The sequence below is a fragment of the Erythrolamprus reginae genome, chromosome 1 (genome assembly GCF_031021105.1).
Source record: "Erythrolamprus reginae isolate rEryReg1 chromosome 1, rEryReg1.hap1, whole genome shotgun sequence".
In the NCBI taxonomy this organism is placed as follows: Eukaryota; Metazoa; Chordata; class Lepidosauria; order Squamata; family Dipsadidae; genus Erythrolamprus; species Erythrolamprus reginae.
In genome coordinates this window covers 247,282,001-247,304,650 of record NC_091950.1, presented here as the reverse complement: position 1 = coordinate 247,304,650, position 22,650 = coordinate 247,282,001, and the positions used below count along the sequence as shown (strand labels likewise).

At 40.5% G+C, this 22,650-nt stretch overlaps 2 protein-coding genes across 3 annotated transcripts in view; one reads left to right on the top strand and one right to left on the bottom strand.

Annotated features, from left to right (window-relative positions):
* VPS36 (vacuolar protein sorting 36 homolog) overlaps window positions 1–22,650 on the top strand; it is a 353,187-nt gene that overhangs the window by 197,142 nt on the left and 133,395 nt on the right. The window lies entirely within an intron of this gene.
* Window positions 1–22,650, bottom strand: part of ATP7B (ATPase copper transporting beta) — a 46,290-nt gene that overhangs the window by 21,918 nt on the left and 1,722 nt on the right. Inside the window, exons 2-12 of one of the 2 annotated variants that reach the window (XM_070738406.1) lie at window positions 19,395–20,607; window positions 17,094–17,324; window positions 15,801–15,964; window positions 14,908–15,069; window positions 14,130–14,206; window positions 12,944–13,118; window positions 12,541–12,774; window positions 10,877–10,968; window positions 8,919–9,046; window positions 5,611–5,765; window positions 4,387–4,521 (exon numbers count right to left, since the gene is read on the bottom strand). In XM_070738406.1, the coding sequence (XP_070594507.1) occupies window positions 4,387–4,521; window positions 5,611–5,765; window positions 8,919–9,046; window positions 10,877–10,968; window positions 12,541–12,774; window positions 12,944–13,118; window positions 14,130–14,206; window positions 14,908–15,069; window positions 15,801–15,964; window positions 17,094–17,324; window positions 19,395–20,607 (2,766 nt within the window). Of the gene's footprint in view, window positions 1–4,386; window positions 4,522–5,610; window positions 5,766–8,918; window positions 9,047–10,876; window positions 10,969–12,540; window positions 12,775–12,943; window positions 13,119–14,129; window positions 14,207–14,907; window positions 15,070–15,800; window positions 15,965–17,093; window positions 17,325–19,394; window positions 20,608–22,650 lie in introns of those variants that run through there. The other variant, XM_070738414.1, reaches the window with a different exon arrangement.

Below are 22,650 nucleotides of genomic sequence, written 5' to 3'. Positions count from 1 at the left end.
AGCATTTCACCCCGGTTGCTCACTATATTACTGTTCCGCCGGTGTGTTTCAACCACCCGGAATTACAGGGTAATTAGTCCAGGAAGACACACCCCACACGATAAAAGGAAATCCCAAAAGTTTTTATAAACAGAAAAACAGAAACAGTTCCTTTTTTAAATGTCAAAGGGATTTTCTGGTACACACAAGGCACAGGTGAAATGCAATCCAATTGCTCACCCAATAACTGGGAAATTGAGTCCAATTCTAAAGTCCAGAGAGTCCACACACACAATCCTGAACAGCACAAAAACCACGATCTTGACGAAACAATGAATCAGATAAACTGCCATGAGGCTAAAACACCAGGCTGCACTTTTATCTATAGCACTAATTACTGCAGCCCCACCCAACCACAGGTGGCCTCATTTTCTCTTGTAATAATCCTTCAGTTGTTGTCTCCTATGAATCACTCTATGCATGTGTGGATGTGTCATTAATTCTTGTTCAGAATCCAGGGATGATACAGATGATTGATCTCCTCCTGGGCTGTCTGACAAACTCCCCTCTTCCCTGTCACTCACGCTTCCTTGGTCAGAGGAGGCTTCATCGGCAGATTCCATCGGAAGCAAAACAGGCCTGCAGCATGTGGATGTTTACCCCACATCCACCTGCACATTCCTTGGGGCAGGAGCTGGGGCAGAGCTAGCCACAACAATTAGTGTGAGTGAAAAAGAATGACTAGACTAGACTAGATTACACTAGACTATATAGAATAGAATTCTTTATTGGCCACGTGTGATTGGACATACAGTGGTACCTCGAGATACGAGTTTAATTCGTTCCGGACCTGGGCTCTTAAGTCGAGCAGCTCTTATCTCGAATGACTTTTCCCCATAGGAATTAATGTAAATAATTTTAATTGGTTCCAGCCCTCAAAAAACTCACAAAGTTAGTCTAAATTATGCAGAAAGACATGTTTTTAATGAAGAAATGTACATGTACATATAAATGAATAATGAAGTTTCTTTCACTTAACTTGTAAACTTTCTTAAACTTTTAAATTTACATATGTTCAACTTCTCTGCCACCCAATCCTGTAGGACAGAGGTCCCCAACCCTTTTTGCACCAGGGACCAGCTTTAAGCGATCAAGAGAGGAATGGGTGAATGAATGGACGGAGGGTGGGAAGGAAGGAAGGAAAGAGGGAAGGGACAGGAACAGAGGAAGGAAGCAAGGAAACTTATGAAAGGGGAGAGTAAGAGAGGAATGAGTGAAGGGAGGGAGGGAGGGAGGGAAGAAGGTGGGAAGGAGAAAGAAAAGAAGAAATAGAGGAAGGGAAGGTAAAAGAGAGAAAGAAAAAGAGCAAGAAAGAAAGAAAGAAAGAAAGAAAGAAAGAAAGAAAGAAAGAAAGAAAGAAAGGGGGAAGGGACAGGAACAGAGGAAGGAAGCAAGGAAACTTATGAAAGGGGAGAGTAAGAGAGGAATGAGTGAAGGGAGGGAGGGAGGGAAGAAGGTGGGAAGGAGAAAGAAAAGAAGAAATAGAGGAAGGGAAGGTAAAAGAGAGAAAGAAAAAGAGCAAGAAAGAAAGAAAGCTGCAAGCACCCCCCCGAGCCCCCCAGGCCGGCTGCAACCTTTTAAAACACCCGCGCCGCTTCGCAGCTGTCTCCTGAAGCCGAACGCGGAAGTTAGCGTTTGGCTTCAGGAGACAGCTCCTTGGCGCTTGTATCTCGAATTTGGGCTTGTAAGTAGAACAAAAATATCTCTCCCCTCCCAGCTCTTATCTCGAGTTGCTCTTAAGTAGAGCAGCTCTTATGTCGGGGTTCCACTGTACAAGGAATTTTTATTGGCCATGATTGGACATACAAGGAATTTGTCTTTGGTGCATATGTGTACATAAAAGAAAAGATACATTTGTCAAGAACCATGAAGTACGACACTTAATGATTGTCATAGGGAACAAATAAGCAATCAGAAAACAATCAATATTAATATAAATCGCAAGGATACAAGCAACAAGTCACAGTCATACAGTCATAAGAGGGAGGAGATGGGTGATAGGAATGATGAGAAAACTAATACTAATAGTAATGCCGGGCTCTCTGGCAGGAGCCTCCCAAAAATTCAAGGATACAAATTTAGGACACACACACGTTTGAAAATTCAAAACAATGTTCTTTATCACAAAATTCAAAATAAACTGAGCACTCTTTTTGTATTGCAAAAAGCACTGGTCCCAAAACAACCGGGTAGTCTGTACAATTTCCCTTAATCAGTCTTTAAGTACTTAGCTAGCAGCTGTGAAGAAACTTCACACCCCTTCTTCTTCCACAAAGTGAAACACCCACACACTTTGCTCTGCGTTGGTTTCAAAGACGTGAAAAATCAACAAAGTCAAGGCACGATTCCTGAAGAACTGCAATCAGATACTCTTCCACAACGGCCAAACCCACATGCAGCAGCCCTAATTACTGGAGCCCCACCTAAACACAGGTGGCCTCTCTTATCTCCGGTAATATGCCCTTACTTGGTCTCTTCTATGCATAATTCTGCACTTGCGTGGGTCCAAGACGTCTTCATCCGAATCAATGGAAGATAATGGAGATTGTCTGCCTGGGCTGTGTGCCAAGCCCCCCTCTTCCAAGTCACTCCCACCTTCTTCTTTGTCCGACGAAACTAAACTCTGAACTGACTCTGTCGGCAATAACACAGGCCTATGACATGTTGAAGTTTCCGCTGCATCCACCTCCACATTCCCTGGGGCAGGAGCTGGGCCAGAGCCAACCACAACAGCAGCCATAGTGAATAGTTTGACAGTGGTGTCACACTGTTCTTGTGTCTAGTTGTCTTGGTGTGCAGTGCTCTGTAGTATCATTTTGAGTGTAGGAGTTGAAGCAGTTTGTGTCCAGAATGTGAGGCACCAGTAAATATTTTCACAGCTCTCTTTTTGACTAGTCCTCAACGGAAGGCATGTTGACAGTAATTGTGTTTTCTGCAGTTCTGATTATCCTCTGACGTTTACGTCAGTCTTGTTGGGTTTCAGGATCGAACCAGACAGTTATAGAGGTGCAGATGACAGACTCAATGATTCCTCTGTAGAGCTGTATCAACAGCTCCTTGGGCAGTTTGAGCTTCTTTAATTGGCGCAGAAAGAACATTATTTGTTGTGCTTTTTTGAGGACATTTTTGATATTAGATAACCATTTTAGGTCTTGAGACATGATAGAACCTAGAAATTTGAAGGTCTCTACTGTGTTATTTAGTATTGTGAGAGATGGTAGAATGAGAGGGTTTCTCCTAAAGTCTACCACCATTTCTTTGGTTTTGAGTGTGTTCAGTTCCAGATTGTTCCAGTCGCACCATGAGGCTAGTTGTTCACGCTCCCATCTGTATGAGGTTTCATTGTTATCTTGAATGAGATCAATCATTGTTGTATCATCTGCAACTTTCAGTAGTTTAACTTAACAGATGGATCGTTTGAGATGCAGTCATTGGTATGTGTTGTGGTTAGCTCCTGCCCCAAGCAATGTGGAGGTGGATGTGGGGGAGACATCCACATGCCGCAGGCCTTTTTTGCTTCCAGTAGAATCTGTCTCCTCTGACCAAGGAAGCGTGAGTGACAGGGAAGAGGGGAGTTTGGCAGACAGCCCAGGAGGAGATCAATGATTTGTATCATCCCTGGATTCTGAACAAGAATTAATGACACATCCACGCATGCATAGAGTGATGCATAGGAGACAACAACCAAAGGATTATTACAAGAGAAAATGAGGCCACCTGTAGTTGGATGGGGCTGCTGTAATTAGTACTACAGATAAAAGTGCAGCCTGGTGTGTTAGCCTCATGGCAGTTTATCTGATTCATTGTTTCGTCAAGATCGTGGTTTTTTGCTGTTCAGGATTGTGTGTGTGGACTCTCTGGACTTTAGAATTGGATTCAATTTCCCAGTTATTGCGTGAGCAATTGGATTGCATTTCACCTGTGCCTTGTGTGTACCAGAAAATCCCTTTGACATTTAAAAAGGGATCTGTTTCTGTTTTTCTGTTTATAAAAACTTTTGGGTTTTCCTTTTATTGTGTGGTATGTGTCTTCCTGGACTAATTACCCTGTAATTACGGGCGGTTGAGACACGCTGGCAGAACAGTTTGTACGGATGTCATACCGAATCTAAAATCACTGAACTGGGATTCCTGGGATCTTAAATGTATGTGCCAACATTTACAAAAATACTTTTAAATAATTTCCAATACCCCCCCCCCCCAGTATGTACATATAGGGACGGCATACAAGTATTATTATTATTATTATTATTATTATTATTATTATTATTATTTATATGTTGTGTGAGAGAGGTGGCATAGAAATCCAATAAATAAATAAATAAACAAACAAACAAACAGTACTTACAGGAAAATATTTTAGTACAACATCAAACTGTATGAATCCAATTACAATCCATGTTATCAAGGTTGCTATAGAAATTATTATGATAAATGGAATAAAATAACCACTAAATCTATCAGCTAGTTGCTGGATGGGTGCCTGCAAATCAGGAAAAAAAGGTCCTTATGAGTGCACAATATTAAAAAAAACATAAACTTATTAAATTATTTGACAAATGCATCTGGTTAAGAGAAATACAGATTTTTTTCCCATATCCCTCACCTTTGATCAAAATTAACTAATGATTGAATTAACTGAATTTTGTTTCTTGAGAGTATTGAAGAAATGCCAACGAAGCCTGTTCAGGACTCTAAGGACAAAAGCAACCAATAGTTCTATGATGACAAGGTCCCTGGGCCAGCAGCTGCAACAGTAAAAGCAACAGCAATAGCCTTAGGCTTATATACTGCTTCAGTGCTTTACAGCCTTCTCTAAACGGTTTACAGAGTCAGCATATTTCCCTCAATAATCTGGGTCCTCGTTTTACCAGCCTCGGAAGGACGAGTCATCTTTGAGGCAGCCAGGATCGAACTGCCAAACTGTTGGCCGCCTGCAATCAGCAGAAATAGCCTGCAATACTGCATTTCAACCACTGCGCCACTATGGCTCATAAGGGCTTTCTGTGGTTTCCCATTTCTTGGCTCATGAGAACAGATACTTTCACTACTAGTTCCCTGATCCAGCAAGACCAACTAATCCATAGAATCAGATTGGAGAAAACCATGTAAGCAACTATCTGATCTAATGCAGTGTTTCCCAACCTTGGCAACTTGAAGCTATTTGGACTTCAACTCCCAGAATTCCCCAGCCAGCATTCGCTGGCTGGGGAATTCTGGGAGTTGAAGTCCAAATATCTTCAAGTTGCCAAGGTTGGGAAACACTGATCTAATGCAATTGAAGACAGCTAGTTTAAGGATGTATTGTGATCAGAGAAAATAAACCAAGTGGGCAAACTCAGTGGATTAGATTTAGAACTGTCTTCCTGGTGATCTCCAAAGGCTGGCCAAAGCTGAGATTCAGAAGACAAAAAATAAATAAATAGATAAATAAATAAAACTTTGAGAAATATTTTAGTAGAGTGGGTTTTAGTTTTATACACTACGGTTCTGGAGCATTTTGAGTCATTTGAAGAGCCAGGTGAGCATATGAATTCCAACGCCCCCCACCTCCCAACACTGTTTGTTTTACCTTTGACATCTGAGCTTCCTCAACTAGCTTCACAATTTGTGCCAGGGTGGTATCAGAGCCAACATGGGTTGCATTTACAAGCACAGAGCCATGTGCATTGAGAGAACCCGCAATAACCACGCTGCCAGGTTTTTTAGTCACTGGCATGGCTTCTCCTATAAAGATAAGAAGTTAATCCACCAATATTTACTTATTTATTTATTTATTTATTGGATTTGTATGCCGCCCCTCTCCGTAGACTCAGGGCGGCTAGCAACAGTGATAAAAACAAAATGCGACAATCCAAAACTAAGACAGCTAAAAACCCTTATTTTAAAACCAATCATACATACAAACATAGCATACATAAATTGTAGAAGCCTAGGGGGAAAGAATATCTCAATTCCCCCATGCCTGACGACAGAGGTGGGTTTTAAGAAGCTTACGAAAGGCAAGAAGGGTGGGGGCTATTCTAATCTCTGTGGGGAGTTGGTTCCAGAGGGCCGGGGCCGCCACAGAGAAGGCTCTTCCCCTGGTTCCCGCCAAACGACATTGTTTAGTTGACGGGACCCAGAGAAGGCCCACTCTGTGGGACCTAATTGGTCGCTGGGATTCGTGCGGCAGAAGGCGGTCCCGGAGATAACCTGGCCCGGTGCCATGAAGGACCTTATAGGTCATAACCAACACTATGTTTTAATAGCATTTCACATACCTAGCAACAGTTACCCCCCAAAAAAATAATAATAGTAGAGGTGCATTAAGCTATACCTTCAATTTTGAAGAAATCCACATCTCAGTGGAAAGTAACAAGATCAAGGGGCAGATGAACTGCGCCTGCTCTTTGGTGAAACTGAATCCTAGACAGCCAACAATAACTGTTTGTTCTCTTTCGGCGCTATTTTCTTCCCCATGGCAACCTTACATCTCGTTCTCAAAAATTAAGCTACTCAAGCAGCAAAACCTTTTTATTCAGAAACTGGTGAGTTCTTGTTTTCTTTCTGAAACTATTTTATTTATTTATTTTTATTTATTTATTTTGTCCAATGCACAATGAGGGTTTTAGCGGGTATATATATACATAGTAAAATACATGATGAAGGTTATAGGGGAGATACTCATAGTAAAATATATCTATGAAAGAATAGAAAAGTAGATATAGGAATAGAACATATCAATGAAAGAATAGAAGAAGAGATATAGGAATAGAAGAAAGGTATAGGAGATATAGGAGAGCAATAGGACAGGGGACGGAAGGCACTCTAGTGCACTTGTACTCGCCCCATACTGACCTCTTAGGAATCTGGATAGGTCAACCGTGGATAATCTAAGGATAAAGTGTTGGGGGTTGGGGGATGACACTATGGAGTCCAGTAATGAGTTCCACGCTTCGACAACTCGGTTACTGAAGTCATATTTTTTACAGTCAAGTTTGGAGCGGTTAATATTAAGTTTAAATCTGTTGTGTGCTCTTGTGTTGTTGTGGTTGAAGCTGAAGTAGTCGCCGACAGGCAGGACGTTGCAGCATATGATCTTGTGGGCAATACTTAGATCTTGTTTAAGGTGTCTTAGTTCTAGGCTTTCTAGGCCCAGGATTGAAAGTCTAGTCTCGTAGGGTATTCTGTTCCGAGTGGAGGAGTGAAGGGCTCTTCTGGTGAAATATCTTTGGACATTTTCAAGGGTGTTGATGTCTGAGATGCGATATGGGTTCCAAATGGATGAGCTATATTCGAGGATGGGTCTGGCAAAAGTTTTGTAAGCTCTGGTAAGTAGTGTGAGATTGCCAGAGCAGAAGCTATGTAGGATTAGGTTTACAACTCTTGAAGCCTTCTTGGCTATGTTGTTGCAGTGGGCTTTGGCACTTAAATCTTTTGTTGTTAGTATACTGAGGTCTTTAACCGAGTGGGGATTATCTATGATAATTTGATTATTCGGTTCGTATTTGAAGTTCAGATTCTTCTTCCCAATGTGTAGGACAGAGCATTTGCTAGTTGAGATTTGGAGTTGCCATGTGTTGGACCTCCAAATCTTTATTAAATTGTTTCTGTGATTTATTAGTAGAATAAATTTGAATTCCAAGGAATGCCTTCAAATCAGGGGTGGAATCCAGCTGGTTGTGACAGGTTCTGGATATTCTACCGATAGCGGAAATTTGGAGTAGTTTGGAGAACCGGCAAATACCACCTCTGGCTGCCCCAAGAGTGAGGTGGGAATGGAGATTTTGCAGAATCCTTCCCGTATCACGCTCACCAAGCCACACCCACAGAACTGAGAGGGAAAACTTTTGAATTTCACCCCTGCTTCAAATATATCTTGTGCATAGTGAAATAGGAGTCAAAACCCTGAACCAGAAATGTGGGTGTAGAACAGCAGATGAGGTAAAAATGTTTGGTAATGGAGATAACTTTATGATTTCACCCACTTATTAATAAGGTTCAAAATTATCTATCTGAGGCTCAAGGTATCATCTTTCTTATTTTGGTTCTCTTCAGGCACCAAAACTACTGGGATTCCAAATAAGATTTGGGCCACCATATGTGGCTGAGGCAACACAGCTAAAAGTCCAACTTGAAGTTCAGAGGTAAAACTGCCTTCAAATTGTAGTAAGTCCTTTAGCACAACAGTCGCCAAGTGGTGGTCCGTGGACCAATGAGAAAATTTTGGTGGTCTGCAGAAAAATAATTTCCATTTTTTATATTGCATTAAATCAGGGGTCCTCAAACTAAGGCCCCTGGACCAGATGCGTGCAATGAATATTTGTGTTGCTGCAGTGTCCCCTGTTCAAGGGAGCCAGCTGTTTTTCCAACTCTTTTTCATGGTGGATGCTTAGCTCCAGCAATTGCTACCTGTTGGGGCCCTAAGGAGTTCAGGTAGGCAGGAAAGGAGTGGCGAGTGGAGGCTGGCAAGGTGTCCATCAACGTGAGTGACATTAAGTTGTCCACAGCCACCCAGTCACATGACCATCTTGTCACGCCCACCCAGCCATGTATTAGGCAGATCATATTAGTGGTCCACGGGATTTAAAATTATGAATTTAATTTAATGGGGTCTGAAATGTTGGTGACCTCTGATTTAGCACATCCGTATAAGTTTTTTTTAGAAAAGAATAGAAAAGAAGTAGTTTCTGTCTTCTGAGATCTTTTTTCATTTCTAAACCATCATAGTTCCTCCATTCTAGTACAGTACTACCTAAACTGAACATATTCAGTTTAGCTTTCTAACCAATCAAGGTCAACTAGATGTTACCTTTTTAGATGCTACCGCTAAGCTTCTTGCATAACAGCAACTCTTTGGAAGGGTAAATTATTTATTCTTTAATAGGAAGGTATTACCTGTTATAAGAGATTCATCGGCCATTGAACTGCCTTCAATCACTTTTCCATCAACTGGAAATTTCCCACCAGGGACCACCTTTACAATATCTCCTCGCTGAACTAATTCTGCAGGGATTTGCTCCTCTCTGTAAGATAAAGTTAAAATTCAATGCAACTTTCTCCCCCAGATCTTGTTTTTTTCAGATGAAAAAAAACCACCCCACACTGACTTAATTAAGGTAAATATACAAAGATAAATACAAAAAACCCCCACATATGATATGTAAGTTGTTTTAATATTCTAAAACTGTTTTTTATGTGTATGACTGCATATGCCAGAATATTGTAGTACTGAACTGAGGCCAGGGATATCAGCTTCATCTCTACTTTCAACTTCAGAAACTCACTGGGTGACGTTGGGCTGCTAACTCTTTCAGCGCAACCCACCTTATTGAGCTATTGGAGGAAAACCTAGAGAAGAAATGCCATATCGCCACTTGAGCTCTTGGAGGGAATAAATCAACAGATTGATTGATTGATTGATTGATTTGGATTGGATTGGATTGGATTTGTATGCCGCCCCTCTCCGTGAACTCAGGGCGGCTCACAACAAACAAGGAATACACAATAAAGCATTTTGATCCAATTAATAATAATTAAAAAACTTTAAAGCATCCTAAAAATTAAATGATTCGGTTAACATTCACTCAATCAATAATTTATTCTAAACACATTTGTTGGTTGGGGCGAGGGGGGGGGGAAAGAAGTCAGTATTCTGGAAAATCTGAACTCTTTCTGACCATGTACCACATTTATTATCCAAGATATTTAATCTATATCCGTGGTGGCGAACCTATGGCACGTGTGTCGCAGGTGGCTTACAGAGCCATATCTGAAGGCACATGAGGAGTTGTTCTTTGTCACCTCCAGCACACATGTACCTGCTGGCCAGCTGATTTTCAGTCTTCCAGGGGGCAGGGGGAGGTCATTTTTTCCCTCCCCAGGCTTCAGGGAAGCCTCCGGAGCTTGTGAATGGCAAAAAAACGGGCCCACTAGGCTTACCGAAAGTCCAGAGGCTTCAGTGAGGCCTATGTGAATGCAAGGGGAGGCAGTACGGGGGGTTGTGCATGATGCACATGGAGGAGGTCACTGCATTATGGGTGTGGGCACATGAATCCTGTTGTGCATCCAGGGCCCCTTTTGGCACCCGAGCAAAAAAAAGTTTGCTATCACAGATCTATATCTTTCTCAAGTAATGTGTAGCATTGCAAAATAGATGTTTACTTATCTCTGGTTAATTGACTTTTCAAAACAGAGTAAAACTATCATTTATTTAAATTTTATTTATAATAATGACATTTACATTCCACTTCCATCAGAATTAACTCTCGGCAATGAGTTAGAACAAGTCTAAAAGAAAAAACAAGCATAACACTACACATATACTTTTTAAAAATTCAGTCGTATTCACGCAATAGATTCAAACTTAATATTAACCGCTCCAAACTTGACTGTAAAAAATATGACTTTAACAATCGAGTTGTCGAAGCGTGGAACTTATTACCAGACTCAATAGTGTCAACCCCTAACCCCCAACATTTCTCCCTTAGACTATCCACGATTGACCTCTCCAGGTTTCTAAGAGGTCAGTAAGGGGCATGCATAAGTGCACTAGTGTGCCTTTCGTCCCCTATCCAATTGTCTTTCCTTTATCTCATATATCATATATATTTTCTTCCTTTCATATATCTTCTTCTCTATTTTTACATATTATCTTTATATATATTACTTCATGTCTATTCTCTTCCATATGTATTGTGTATTGGACAAATGAATGAATGAATAAATAAATAAAAAATAAGTATATACATCTACTTCAAACATGTGAGGGGAAATTATTAAAATTGCATTTAAATGTTTTTTCAGACTGCAATATTTTGCAATAAAAAAGCAAAACATTTGTACCAATGACATACCTGATTATGCAACCAGCAGGTCCAAGTGTCACTACTACAGCTTCTGTAGCTTGAAGAGAAATTAATTTAGCTAGTGCTTCTGATGTTTTACTCTGAAATAGAGACAGATGTGTTTAGGTAGTCTTCACAATGGACTTATGCCGCTTTCAGTTTAATTTCATGTGATGTTTTCTAAGTATTGATATACACTCCACTATTACCAATGCAAGAGCAGAGTGGAATGAAAGTTATCCTAAAGAGAGGGCCTAGATCAGGGGTCCCCAAACTTGGCAACTTTAAGACTTGTGGACTTCAATTCCCAGCTGGCTGGAGAATTCTAGGAGTTGAAGTCCACAAGTCTTAAAGTTGCCAAGTTTGAAGACCTCTGGCCTAGATGCTAGAACTAAGAGTTTAATTCTGCTAGTTATGCAGTGTGCAGAAGCATTCTCTATTTTAGAGAATGCAAGCCAAAAGACCATTGTGTTTTCAAATACACAAACAGCATCTCTGGGAAGCTCCTTTCTCGGGCAAACCTTTCACTGCTATTTCTTGACTAGATGCCTATGTTAGAATTTGATTTGTTTGCTCTTTTTTCCCCTTCTCTCAATATGGAGGTGGGTCGCATAAGGCTGGAAGGGAGCCAGGCAGGAGAGAAGGAAGCTCATCCGAGGCCAGGAAGGAGGAAAGAGGAAAAAAGCAAGGAGTGCAGAGGCAGCAGCAGCAGCAGAGAAAAAAAGGAGAGCCGAGCCAAGACCAGTAATCCAGGAAGTGACAGCTGCCAATCAGCTACAGCTGCTCATGCATCTTCATTTCTCCAGGTGGAACTGTGTTCCACCCTGTCCTGCCTGCTGCCCACCCCTGGGTATACAATAAAATATCCTCCAGCAAATATGCCTCATATATAAGAATATGTGAACATTGAGAATGTGGTCATTTAGCAAGTCATCATTTATTTATTTTATTTATTAATCAGATTTGTATGCCGCCCCTCTCCGCAGACTCGGGGCGGCTCACAGCAGTAATAGTACAATGTAAACAAATCTAATATTTAAGTTTAAGTTAATTTAAAACCCCAATTTAAAAACCAATCATACATACTAGCATACCATGCATAAATTTTATAAGCCTAGGGGGAGGGAAAGTATCAATTCCCCCATGCCTGACGACAGAGGTGGGTTTTAAGGAGCTTACAAAAGGCTAGGAGGGTGGGGGCAACTCTGATATCCGGGGGGAGTTGGTTCCAAAGGGTCGGGGCTGCCACAGAGAAGGCTCTTCCCCTGGGTCCCGCCAAACGGCATTGTTTAGTTGACGGGACCCGGAGAAGGCCAACTCTGTGGGACCTAACTGGTCGCTGGGATTCGTGCGGCAGAAGGCGGTCCCGGAGATATCCTGGTCCGGTGCCATGAAGGGCTTTATAGGTCATAACCAACACTTTGAATTGTGACCGGAAACTGATCGGCAACCAATGCAGACTGCAGAGTGTTGGTGTGACATGGGTGTATTTAGGAGCGCCCATGATAGCTCTCGCAGCTGCATTCTGCACGATCTGAAGTTTCCGAACACTTTTCAAAGGTAGCCCCATGTGACCAGACCTCATTTTATCACCACTTTTACCAATATTGTTAAGGAGATCATTGTTGCCATTAAGAAAATCATGTGGCCTTTAGCCCTCGAGAAATACCAACCTTTGCTATGTGTTCCAGCCATCTTCCAAGAGCTATGAATACAAACAGCATTGGCGGGGTGTCAAAAAATGTGACGGGACTCTGTTCAGCCTTTTCAGTAACTGCAACTATCAAAATGATACATGAATAGACGTAAGCAGTTGACGTGGCCAATACTATCAGGACATCCATGTTGGCCATTTTATGCTTTAATGACTTGTAGGCTTGGACATAGAAGTACCATCCACCCAGGAACTGGAAGGGAGAGAATGTGTGAAAGAGAGAGAGAAAGAGAGAGAGAGAGAGGAGCAATTAGCTTTCCGTCATGTCTTTGTCTATGTGTCTCAATAAAACTTTTTAAAGATTTATAGATAATTATATCAAGAGAGATGTTGAAAACAGAGCATTTAAAGAACCTCCATACCTGAACCAAAGTACAAAGTACAAAGAAGAGAAGGTTTAGAATAGACAGTCCAGGAATCAGATTTTGCTCCAACACCATTGATCCATGATGGTCACCAATGGGTAACAACATATAAACCATTAAGACCAAAACCGGAATACCAAACACCAGGCTGCATAAGAATGATTTCTTCCACCTGCAATAGCAGAGATTCCAGACTGTTAGAAGGTGAAGCTTCCCTCCAACATGATTAACAAAAGCAAATTATACCACTTTTATCATTGTCATCAGATTTGATGCAAATCAGCTCTGAACATAGATGGGTGTGCTCGAATGTTTTATTGTGGGCACCTATGTGTGAAGAGCTACAATATTTGGCTTGCAGGAATTTGGATGATCATCAGCAAAATGTCACCTGGAGTTTTGCAATGTAGTATTCCTTGCGTAGGTCAAAGGTCATATGGTTGGGCAAGCCCAGATATGACACAAAGCCACATATGGATGCTCAATTCACATAATGCTGTTAGCATGCGTTAGCATGGGTTTTTTGCACAGGTATTGTAGTCACAGAATTCTGGGTAGCCCTGGAAAGTTCAAGCCTGGAAATAGCTGTTTTAGGAGAAACGTGTCGGCTAACACCATCAAAACACATTCTTTGCCTGCTGCCAAGAAACTCCCTAAAGTTCTGTCCTTGCACCTGCAACATTATTAATGATACAGTTCATTGTAATTCATTGTACACAAGTTACTACATCATGTAAAACTGTGTACGTGCAAAGCTGAAGTAGCGTAGAGATAACATTCAATGTAAAAGAGCTGGGTGAAAAATAAAGATGCTTTTATTCTTTCGTTCCTACATGGTCTTTGTCTATTTTTGAACCCTTCTCCACTCTTCATTGCAACTCAGCTATGATAGCCCATACATGCAGAGAAGTGTGAAACAAAGGAAATAAAGGCTCTACAATAAAAGGCGTAGTGTGTAGTTGGTCAATCAGATCAGAAACAATTAGTTTAGAAGTTTTTCATGAAATATGAAAAATGTCCACATTTCTCCTCCCCTTGACAACAAGGAATTTCCCAATCTGTAACATTTCAATGACTGTAGGGAGATGAAAAGATTTTTTTTTCAATGAATTCAACTAATTGGAGAGGAATTTCCCTGAAGCATTTGTTTATTAAATGTTTTTTGGTTGGCAGATATACTCACTGTTGGATCTCCTCTTTATGATCCAAGTTATGATCTTTTGGATCTCTTTTAGCCAAAGATGCTTGAAAACCAATTCCCTTTATAACAAAAAGCAAAGAAATACCATTACAAAAATTAAAATGAAGATTAGAAGACTAGGTAAAGGTAAAGATTGCCCTCGCACATACTTGCTAGTCATTCCTGACTTTAGGGGGCAGTGCTCATCTCTGTTTCAAAGCTGAAGAGCCAGTGCTGTTCTGGTGACAATTTTGTGGTCATGTGGCCGGAATGATTAAATGCCGAAAGGCCACGGAACGCTGTTATCTTCCCACCAAAGGTGGTCTCTATTTTCTTACTGCAGCAGTCTCCCCCAAACATTTCCAGATGTGTGGACTTCAACTTCCTGAATTCTCAATTTTATAAAAATGGCTAGTTTATATTATTATGGAAAAGCAAAAAGTTGAGTTTCAATGTTAATGTTTCATTCTACTGCAACAGAGGAAGTGAGAAATCAATGGGTTTTTTTCTTTTCTCCCCCATCTCACTTTTATTTCCCTTTCTCCTCCCCACTGTGTCCTCCTATTTGTTTTTGTATTTTTGTATTTTATTCTATAATCTAATAAAACATTCAAGACTGCAACTTTCAGAATTCTCAACAATAGCTACACTGGATTTGGTACTCTGAGGATAAAAATGTGGAACGTGCCTGGGCTGGGGAAGATTAAATCTAATGTTAATATTCTCTAATATTAATTAATTACTATCATGGCTCATAGAAATGTTTGCTTTAATAGCTTACCTCAACCATTTTTATAATGTCTCGAGGACCAATCACTTCTGGGTCATAACGAACACGGGCTTTTGAAGTGGCTAGGACTACAGATGCATAGAGAATGCCAGTGGTTTCTGTAAGCTTGGATTCAATGCTATGAACACATGAACTACAAGTCATCCCTAGAATCTAAGCAAAATTTCAGTTAGCTGTTAGCAGAAGAATCTGCTTTGGGCTGTCAGATTGACCACATTTTCCATGTTAATTTAAAAAAAACACCAAACAGTAAGTTTTATTAGTGTGATACTTTGTACAACCTCCTCAAATTCCAGATCAAGGGGGGCATCTATTGAAGGCAGAAAATGAAAGGGAAACACAGCCACTGAAAATCCCAAAGATAAACCAACTTTCCCTAATCTAGTGTTTTCCACATATGTTAAATCTCATCACATACTAGCTGGGAAAATATTGGGCATTCTCGACTGTTACATTTGTCTTTCATAAGCAACTTTGCAATAACTCCTACATTACAAAATAAGTACATTCCCCTTGGTCAATCTTTTTTCTTGGGAACATCTCAGATGCCCACATTTGTCAGAAGTAGCTGAAATAAATGTAGAATTGTATGCAAATCTATCCAATTGGCATGATGTTTTTAGAACTTTAGATTCAAACAAAATTAAAAGTAAAAACACAGATGTACAGAAAACAATCTGTATATAAAAATATGATTTTAATTACAAAGCTAATTGTGTGACCTGCCTTTAAAATTTGCTGCTGGGATCTAAAATTCAACATTTCAAAAGTCATATGCATGAATCTAAAAGTAGAACAATCTATTCTTTGTTGAATATTCATCTCTGTATTTTTCTGTTTGGGATCAATATGAAGCTTCTAAGACTTGGTGTCATGGTGCTCACCTTAAGATCTATGTTGCCATCTGTGCCAGCATAATCTTGTAAAACTGAAGCTTCAAAACCCAATTTCTCAATCAACTGGATTATTTCAAGAGGCTGAATTTTATCTGGCTTATATATTACTTCCACTTTCCCTGCCATCAAGGCAACAAGTACGGAGACTATTCCTGTAAAAACAAAGCTGCATCAGACAAATAAATTATTTCCGACGACATACCCAACAGCCTAAACACAATGGAAGCACTCAGTTAATGGTAGCATTAAAGTGTAATCTTTATTATTTAATCCAGTTAGCATTTTAAGTAGCCTGATGAGAAAGAAGATCTTTCTCAAATTTATTGTCTTCCCTTCTAAGCAGACATATTTACAGGGCATGTCTAACACTAAATCAAAGTTACATTCATGTCATTGTTAAGTGACTTGAGGCTAGATTCATTCCAAAATAATTATTCATATAACAGTAAAATGCTAAGATAGCCCCTGCAGTTAGTGTTGTGGTTAGCTCTGGCCCTGCTCCTGCCGCAAGGACTGTGGATGTGGGTGAGACATCCACATGCTGCAGGCCTGTTTTGCCCCCGGTGGAATCTGCTGATGAAGGCTCCTCTGACCAAGAAGACATGAGTGACAGGGGGAGGAGAGTGGGGCAGACAGCTCAGAAGGAGATGAATTATCTAGCTCCTCCTTGGATTCAGAACAAGAGTTAATGATACAGCCACGCATGCGGAGAGCGATGCATAGAAAGCAACAACTGAGAGATTATTATCAAAGAAAATGAGGCCACCAGTGGTTGGGTGGGGCTGTGGTAATTAGTGAGGCTGCTATAAATAGCAGCCTGTGGGTTTGGCCATTGTGGAGGATTATCTGATCCTTGTGTTTCGTGACTGCTTTACTGACTTTGACTTTTTGTGTGCTGATTTTTCCCCACTTTGAAACTAAACCAGAGCAAAGTGTGTGTCACTTTGTGAAAGAAGAAGGACTGTGAATTGCCTCACAGCTGCAAGCTAAGTATCACAGAACTGATAAGGGACTTGTACAAATTACCAGTTTGTTTGGAGATGAGTGCTCTTGGCTATACCAAAAGAGGGCTTGGTTTAAGTGAATTTTCATTATAAAGAACATTGTTTTGAATTTTCAAATGTGTGTGTGTCTGAAATTTGTACCTGTGAATTTTTGGGAGGAGTGTACCAGAGAGCCCAACAGAACATTTAGCAAGCTAAATAATCGGCAATGGCTGAAAACCACTGTTTCAAAGGAAAAGCCAAATAACATAAAGAAAAAGATGTCATGCTATTTTACCATTTTCTTTTTGTAAATTCTTCTCAATGCTTGAAACACATGATGCACAAGTCATGCCTGTTACACGCAGGAAACATTTTTTAGTGTCTCGTTTGCTGGACAGTTCTGGCAAGTTATTGCACAACTTCTTTTTTGGCAAAAATACATCTTCAGATGACAGTTCTGGGACTTTGTTTTTGAAGGAAACAGAGGTCATCTCACTTCTGTCAGTAGGTTTTCCAATTACTGTATCTAAAACAAGAGCAATATTGCATGAATATGTGGACTAGAAGAAACATTAGTTAATCATTACACCAAAAGTATCTTAGATTGCTTTTGGAAGCATTGCCTTCCTCCCTAGCAGTACTAGACAGTGGTACCTCTACCTAAGAACGCCTCTACTTAAGAATTTTTCTAGATAAGAACCAGGTGTTCAAGATGTTTTTGCCTCTTTTTAAGAACCATTTTCTAGTTAAGAACCCAAGCCCGGAAAAAATTCCCAGGAAATTTGAGAGTGGCATGAAGGCCCGGCCAGTTTCCTGCCATTCCCCCGGGGTTTCTCTCTCTGGCACAGTGTATGGGAGGCAGCCTCGTGCCAGGTGTAAGGGGACGCAACGGGTGTAAGGCAAAATGGGACGCTTCACCCCGGCCAGATCAACTCGGCTTCAGCCAATCGGAAGAGTCGCCACAGTGAAGAAAAGGCGTCGGCTACAAAGCGAATGAGAGGAGAGGGGAGCCCTTCAGCATGGGAAGGAAAAGGAAGCAGGTAGCAGCAGCAGTAGCAGCAGCCTTTCGGTCAATGGAGCAGGAGGTTGCCCCACTCGTCCACCTGGGTTTCTCTCTGGCGCAGTGTATGTGAGGCAGCCTCATGCCAGGTGTATGCCAGGCCCTCTTTTTTTTTTAAGCCTTAAAATTTTGGGGTTTTTCGATTCCCCTCACCTCACCTTCTTCCTTCAGCAGCGACCGTCCTCCTCCTCTTCTTCCTCTTCTACCTCCTCCCACCCAAATTCCGAGCTTTTATTTTTTTCCTAATAGGTTTGCATTATTTGCCTTTACATTGATTCCTATGGGGAAAATTGCTTCTATTTACAAACTTTTCTACTTAAGAACCTGGTCATGGAATGAATTCAGTTCTTAAGTAGAGGTATCACTGTATTTCTGAAGTTAAGTGAATTTTTAAAAAAAACAAATATGTATTGGAATGCCAATCCCAGATGGATTTTAATTTTCAAAAGATGAGATATGGAAACACATCTGAGAGATTTAAATTCTTTAAAACATGGGTGGGCATTTTTTGTGTGTGTGTTAAAAACCACATTCTGTCAATGATAAATGGACAAAGCAAGCCAGCTGAGGAGAAGAACATCCATTGTCTCCAATATTCTCCTTTTTTCCTTTTATTGAAAGCTTCTTCCTCCCTTTCCCAAAACATAAGATTATTTCGAGACCTGTGATCTTTGGCAAAACAAATTGTGAAATTTGTATACCAGTCAGGCCTATTTAGTATTTTGATGGAAGACTACTTGAAAGTACTAGGGTTAGACTCTAAACAGGGTTAAAGTTAGAGGCCACGAAGTCACCAGAAGTATAGTTTGATCTAAATATTTCTTTCAAACATTTTGTTATGTTAAAAGACAACAACTTACAATGATCTTATCCTGCACATGATGGATATTCCATCAGCTGCCCAGAATATTATTATTCTCAAATAACTCTACTGAGTTTATGGATATAGCAAAGAAAGTCAATGCGCTGGAGTTTTTGGCTCTCTATACAGAACATGGCTTTCTACAAAGTCTGCTCGGCTTAAAAACAGTAACATAAAAATTAGCTTTTAACTATTTCTGAAGGAACTGAGAATGAGTTTCTATTTATTTACAGATTATCCAAGCATCCTTTTTGTCTTGCAAGGACAGATCTAACCCTGCAACTAAGAGACAAATTTAATTCATTATCTTCATGGATGGAATTCATGTGTACCATATTAATGGAAAGCTATAGACACAGTTTCTAAATAAATATATGGAGCTCAAGATAGCAATATTTTTCTTCATTAAGTATCTAATGCTTAAATACCATGACATATCTGGTATTTAAGTATTAAAACCCTGTATTTTACCAGAATGTACCCAATTCAAAAAGCAATGTACACATTTAGGACCTAACAGTGCTAACCCAAAGCCGGGGCTTATAAATTTGTGTTCTAAATTTTAACCCAATCAGAAACAGCTCAAAATGTTTACGTATTTAAAATTCATTGGTTGACACAAGAGTTTTTATGCATCTTGGTTCAATAGCAGGAAAAGCTGTATCATACAATACCTGTTAGGACAAACGCATCAAATCCCATGTCTTCTATAGCAGCTCGTATCTGTTCGGAGTTGGTCATAATGGAATTGTAAGACACAACTGCAGTACCTTCAGTTAAAGACACGGAGATGTGCATTACCCCTTCCTTTTGGGATATGGAGCCTTGAATAGAATTTACACAAGAGTTGCATGTCATTCCATCAATTCTAAGGAGAACTGTACTGCATCCATTTGCCCCCTGTACTTTGGAAAGGTGATTCAAAGAAGGTACAGCAGAAGAAGAAGCATTTGAGACCACCAGTCCATTTTGGCCTTCCTTTCCACAAGAAAAAACTAGGTTAAAGTTTCCAGGGATAATGGCTTGGATGGCTTGCTGCAATGAAGATGGAGTGATGAGGTTTTGGTCGAACCAAACAGTAATCTTTTTTTCTTCCAGGAACATCCTGGTACCCTGTACTCCAATCATCTCTGAAATCAAATCTTCCATATTGTTTGCAAAAGATCTGTCATCCATTCCTTCGATATCTAATACTGCCATGCATGTACTGGATCCAACATTCTCCCCAATATTTCCGTCACTGGACATTTTTACATTTATTTGCTGTAAGCGTTCAACGTCAATAAAACCTAGTTCCAATGGGGCTTGCTTATGCTTTATGGTGCATTCATATCCCAGGCTGTCTACGCTGTTCTTTAGTTCGTCGGGCTTAATAATAAGGGGGTAGTAAATTATGATAGCTTCTTGGTTGTTGAGGGCCACTTTGATTTTCTTCACCCCGTGTAATTTCCCAATATTTTCTTCAATGGTATGGGCACAAGATTGACAGGTCATGCCTTCTATTTTCACCTTAATTACAGCTTCACTGGACCATTGGCCTGAAGCCTGACTTGCCTCTACAACATTGGTGTCAAATCCAAGTTTTTTAATTTCCTGGCAGATTTGCTGAGAACTTATTTCCAGTTCCAAAAAATTTACGGTTACTTGGCTTTGTTCAAGAGATCCCTTGACATTCACAATTCCTGATAGCTTGGAAATTTTGTCCTCTATGGATTGGATGCATTCTTGGCCTGTGATACCCGAAAGATCAATGGTAGTTGTGTTTATTTGAGAATGAAGAGGAGGCGAATGACCCAAATCTCCCTCAAAGCTGAGATTGGTAAAAGCAAGCTTCTGTTTCATTGACAAGGCTGATATGTGGTCAGCTGAAAGGTGCTGAGAAACAGCCTGAAATGGAAGAAAATTTAAACCAAACATAATGTTGCTGTTTTAATATATCAGATGAGGTAATAATAATCTTTTTGTGTAAGCTTGTGTTAAATAGGTAAATAGAGAGCAGAAGGTTTTAATCCGGTCTGGTATACGAAGACATTAACATACCCAGCACTTATTGGTCATTTTGAACGGTGGGAAAATAAATTGTTATTAGTGGTCGGACTGCCTGACAGATTCCTTTAAAAGAGGGTGCTATTGGCCAGCCAGCAGATAAATAGGGAAACCTAGCCTAAGACAATCAGAAGATACTCTGCCCCAATTGGGCAGCTTCCAAAATACCCAACTGAGCTGCGCAGGTCAGGTTGCCAACCCACCAAAGCTCCGCCTACCTGCGTGACTATGTGCTCTGAGTCTTAGCTGATTGGTTACTATTGTTCCAGAGGGGAGGGGTGTTAAATATGTAAATAGAGAGCAAAAGGTATTACTCTTCTCCAGCATAAGTATATTCTACTGGGGGGGGGGGTGTAGAACAAGCAGCAATGGGTGGAAACTAAACAAGGAGAGAAGCTACTAAGAACTAAGCAGAAATTTCCTGACAGTTAGAATAATTAATCAGTGGAACAGCTTGCCTCCAGAAGTTGTGAATGCCCCAACAATGGAAATTTTTTAGAAGATGTTGGATAACCATTTGTCTGAAGTAGTGTAGAGTCTCCTGGCTAAGCAGAGGGTTGGACTTCCAAGGTCCCTTCCATCTGTTGTTGTTGTTGCTGCTGCTGCTGTTGTTGTTATTATTATTATTATTATTATTATTATTATTATTATTATTAAATAAATAAATAGAGACATAGTCGAGGTTCGACTACTGCAATGCTCTCTACATGGGGCTACCCTTGAAGAGTGTTCGGAAACTTCAGCTCGTCCAAAATGCAGCCGCGTGAGCAGTCTTGGGCCTTCCAAGAAATGCCCATATGTCACCATCACTCTGCAGACTGCATTGGCTACCAATTTGTTTCCAGACACAGTTCAAAGTGTTGGTTATGACCTATAAAGCCCTACATGGCATAGGACCAGATTATCTCCGAGACCGCCTTCTGCCGCACGAATCCCAGTGACCGGTGAGGTCCCACAGAGTTGGTCTCCTTAGGGTCCCGGTGACCAAACAATGTCGGCTGGTGGGACCTAGGGGAAGAGCCTTTTCTGTGGGGGTCCCAGCCCTCTGGAATCAGCTCCCCCCAGAGATTCGTACTGCCCCCACCCTCCTTGCCTTCTGAAAAAGTTTAAAAACTCATCTTTGCAGTCAGGCCTGGGGTTCCTTAGACTTTCCTCCCTGACTGATGAATGCTTAGTTTGACTGCTGAATGAATGATATTGATAGTTTTTAATTAGAATTTTAAGATTGTTTTTTAAGGTATAATTGGATTGTTATTATTGTTTCCTGTTTTTCTGTACATGCTGTGAGCCATCCCAAGTCCTCGGAGAGGGGCAGCATATAAATCCAATTAAAGAAATAAAATAAATAAATAACATCCCCCCCCCCCACCGCGGAAAAAGAAAGCGTTGCCAGTGACTGGACTGCCTGACAGATTCCTTTAAAAGATGGCACTGTGGGCCAGCTGGCAGACATGTTTTGCCAAGCCTCAAAATAAAGAGATGAAATCACTATTTGGAGTCCTGTCCCTTCATTCAAGCCCAACATAACAGCTTGCTACTTATTTGTTAGGAATACGATGTTTAGACATTTCTAAAGTGAACGGTTGTGCATGTGGTACTCGTAATCTTTAAAAACAATATATTTCTGTGCTTACAAAGAATTGTTTAATTGAGAGGTCATGTATTTTCTTCCAAAAGTCAAGCAAGAGGAGTGTCACTTAACAAGAGCAGGGGACACTGAGATCAAAATACAATTTTCTGATTATTTTATTTACACATGTCCCAATAATACTTGGGAATGAGGGGGAAGGACTTTTGGAACTAACTTTTAGCAGGCAGTAACAAGACTCTTCAATCTGTAGTATGTATGTATGTATGTATGTATGTATGTATGTATGTATGTAT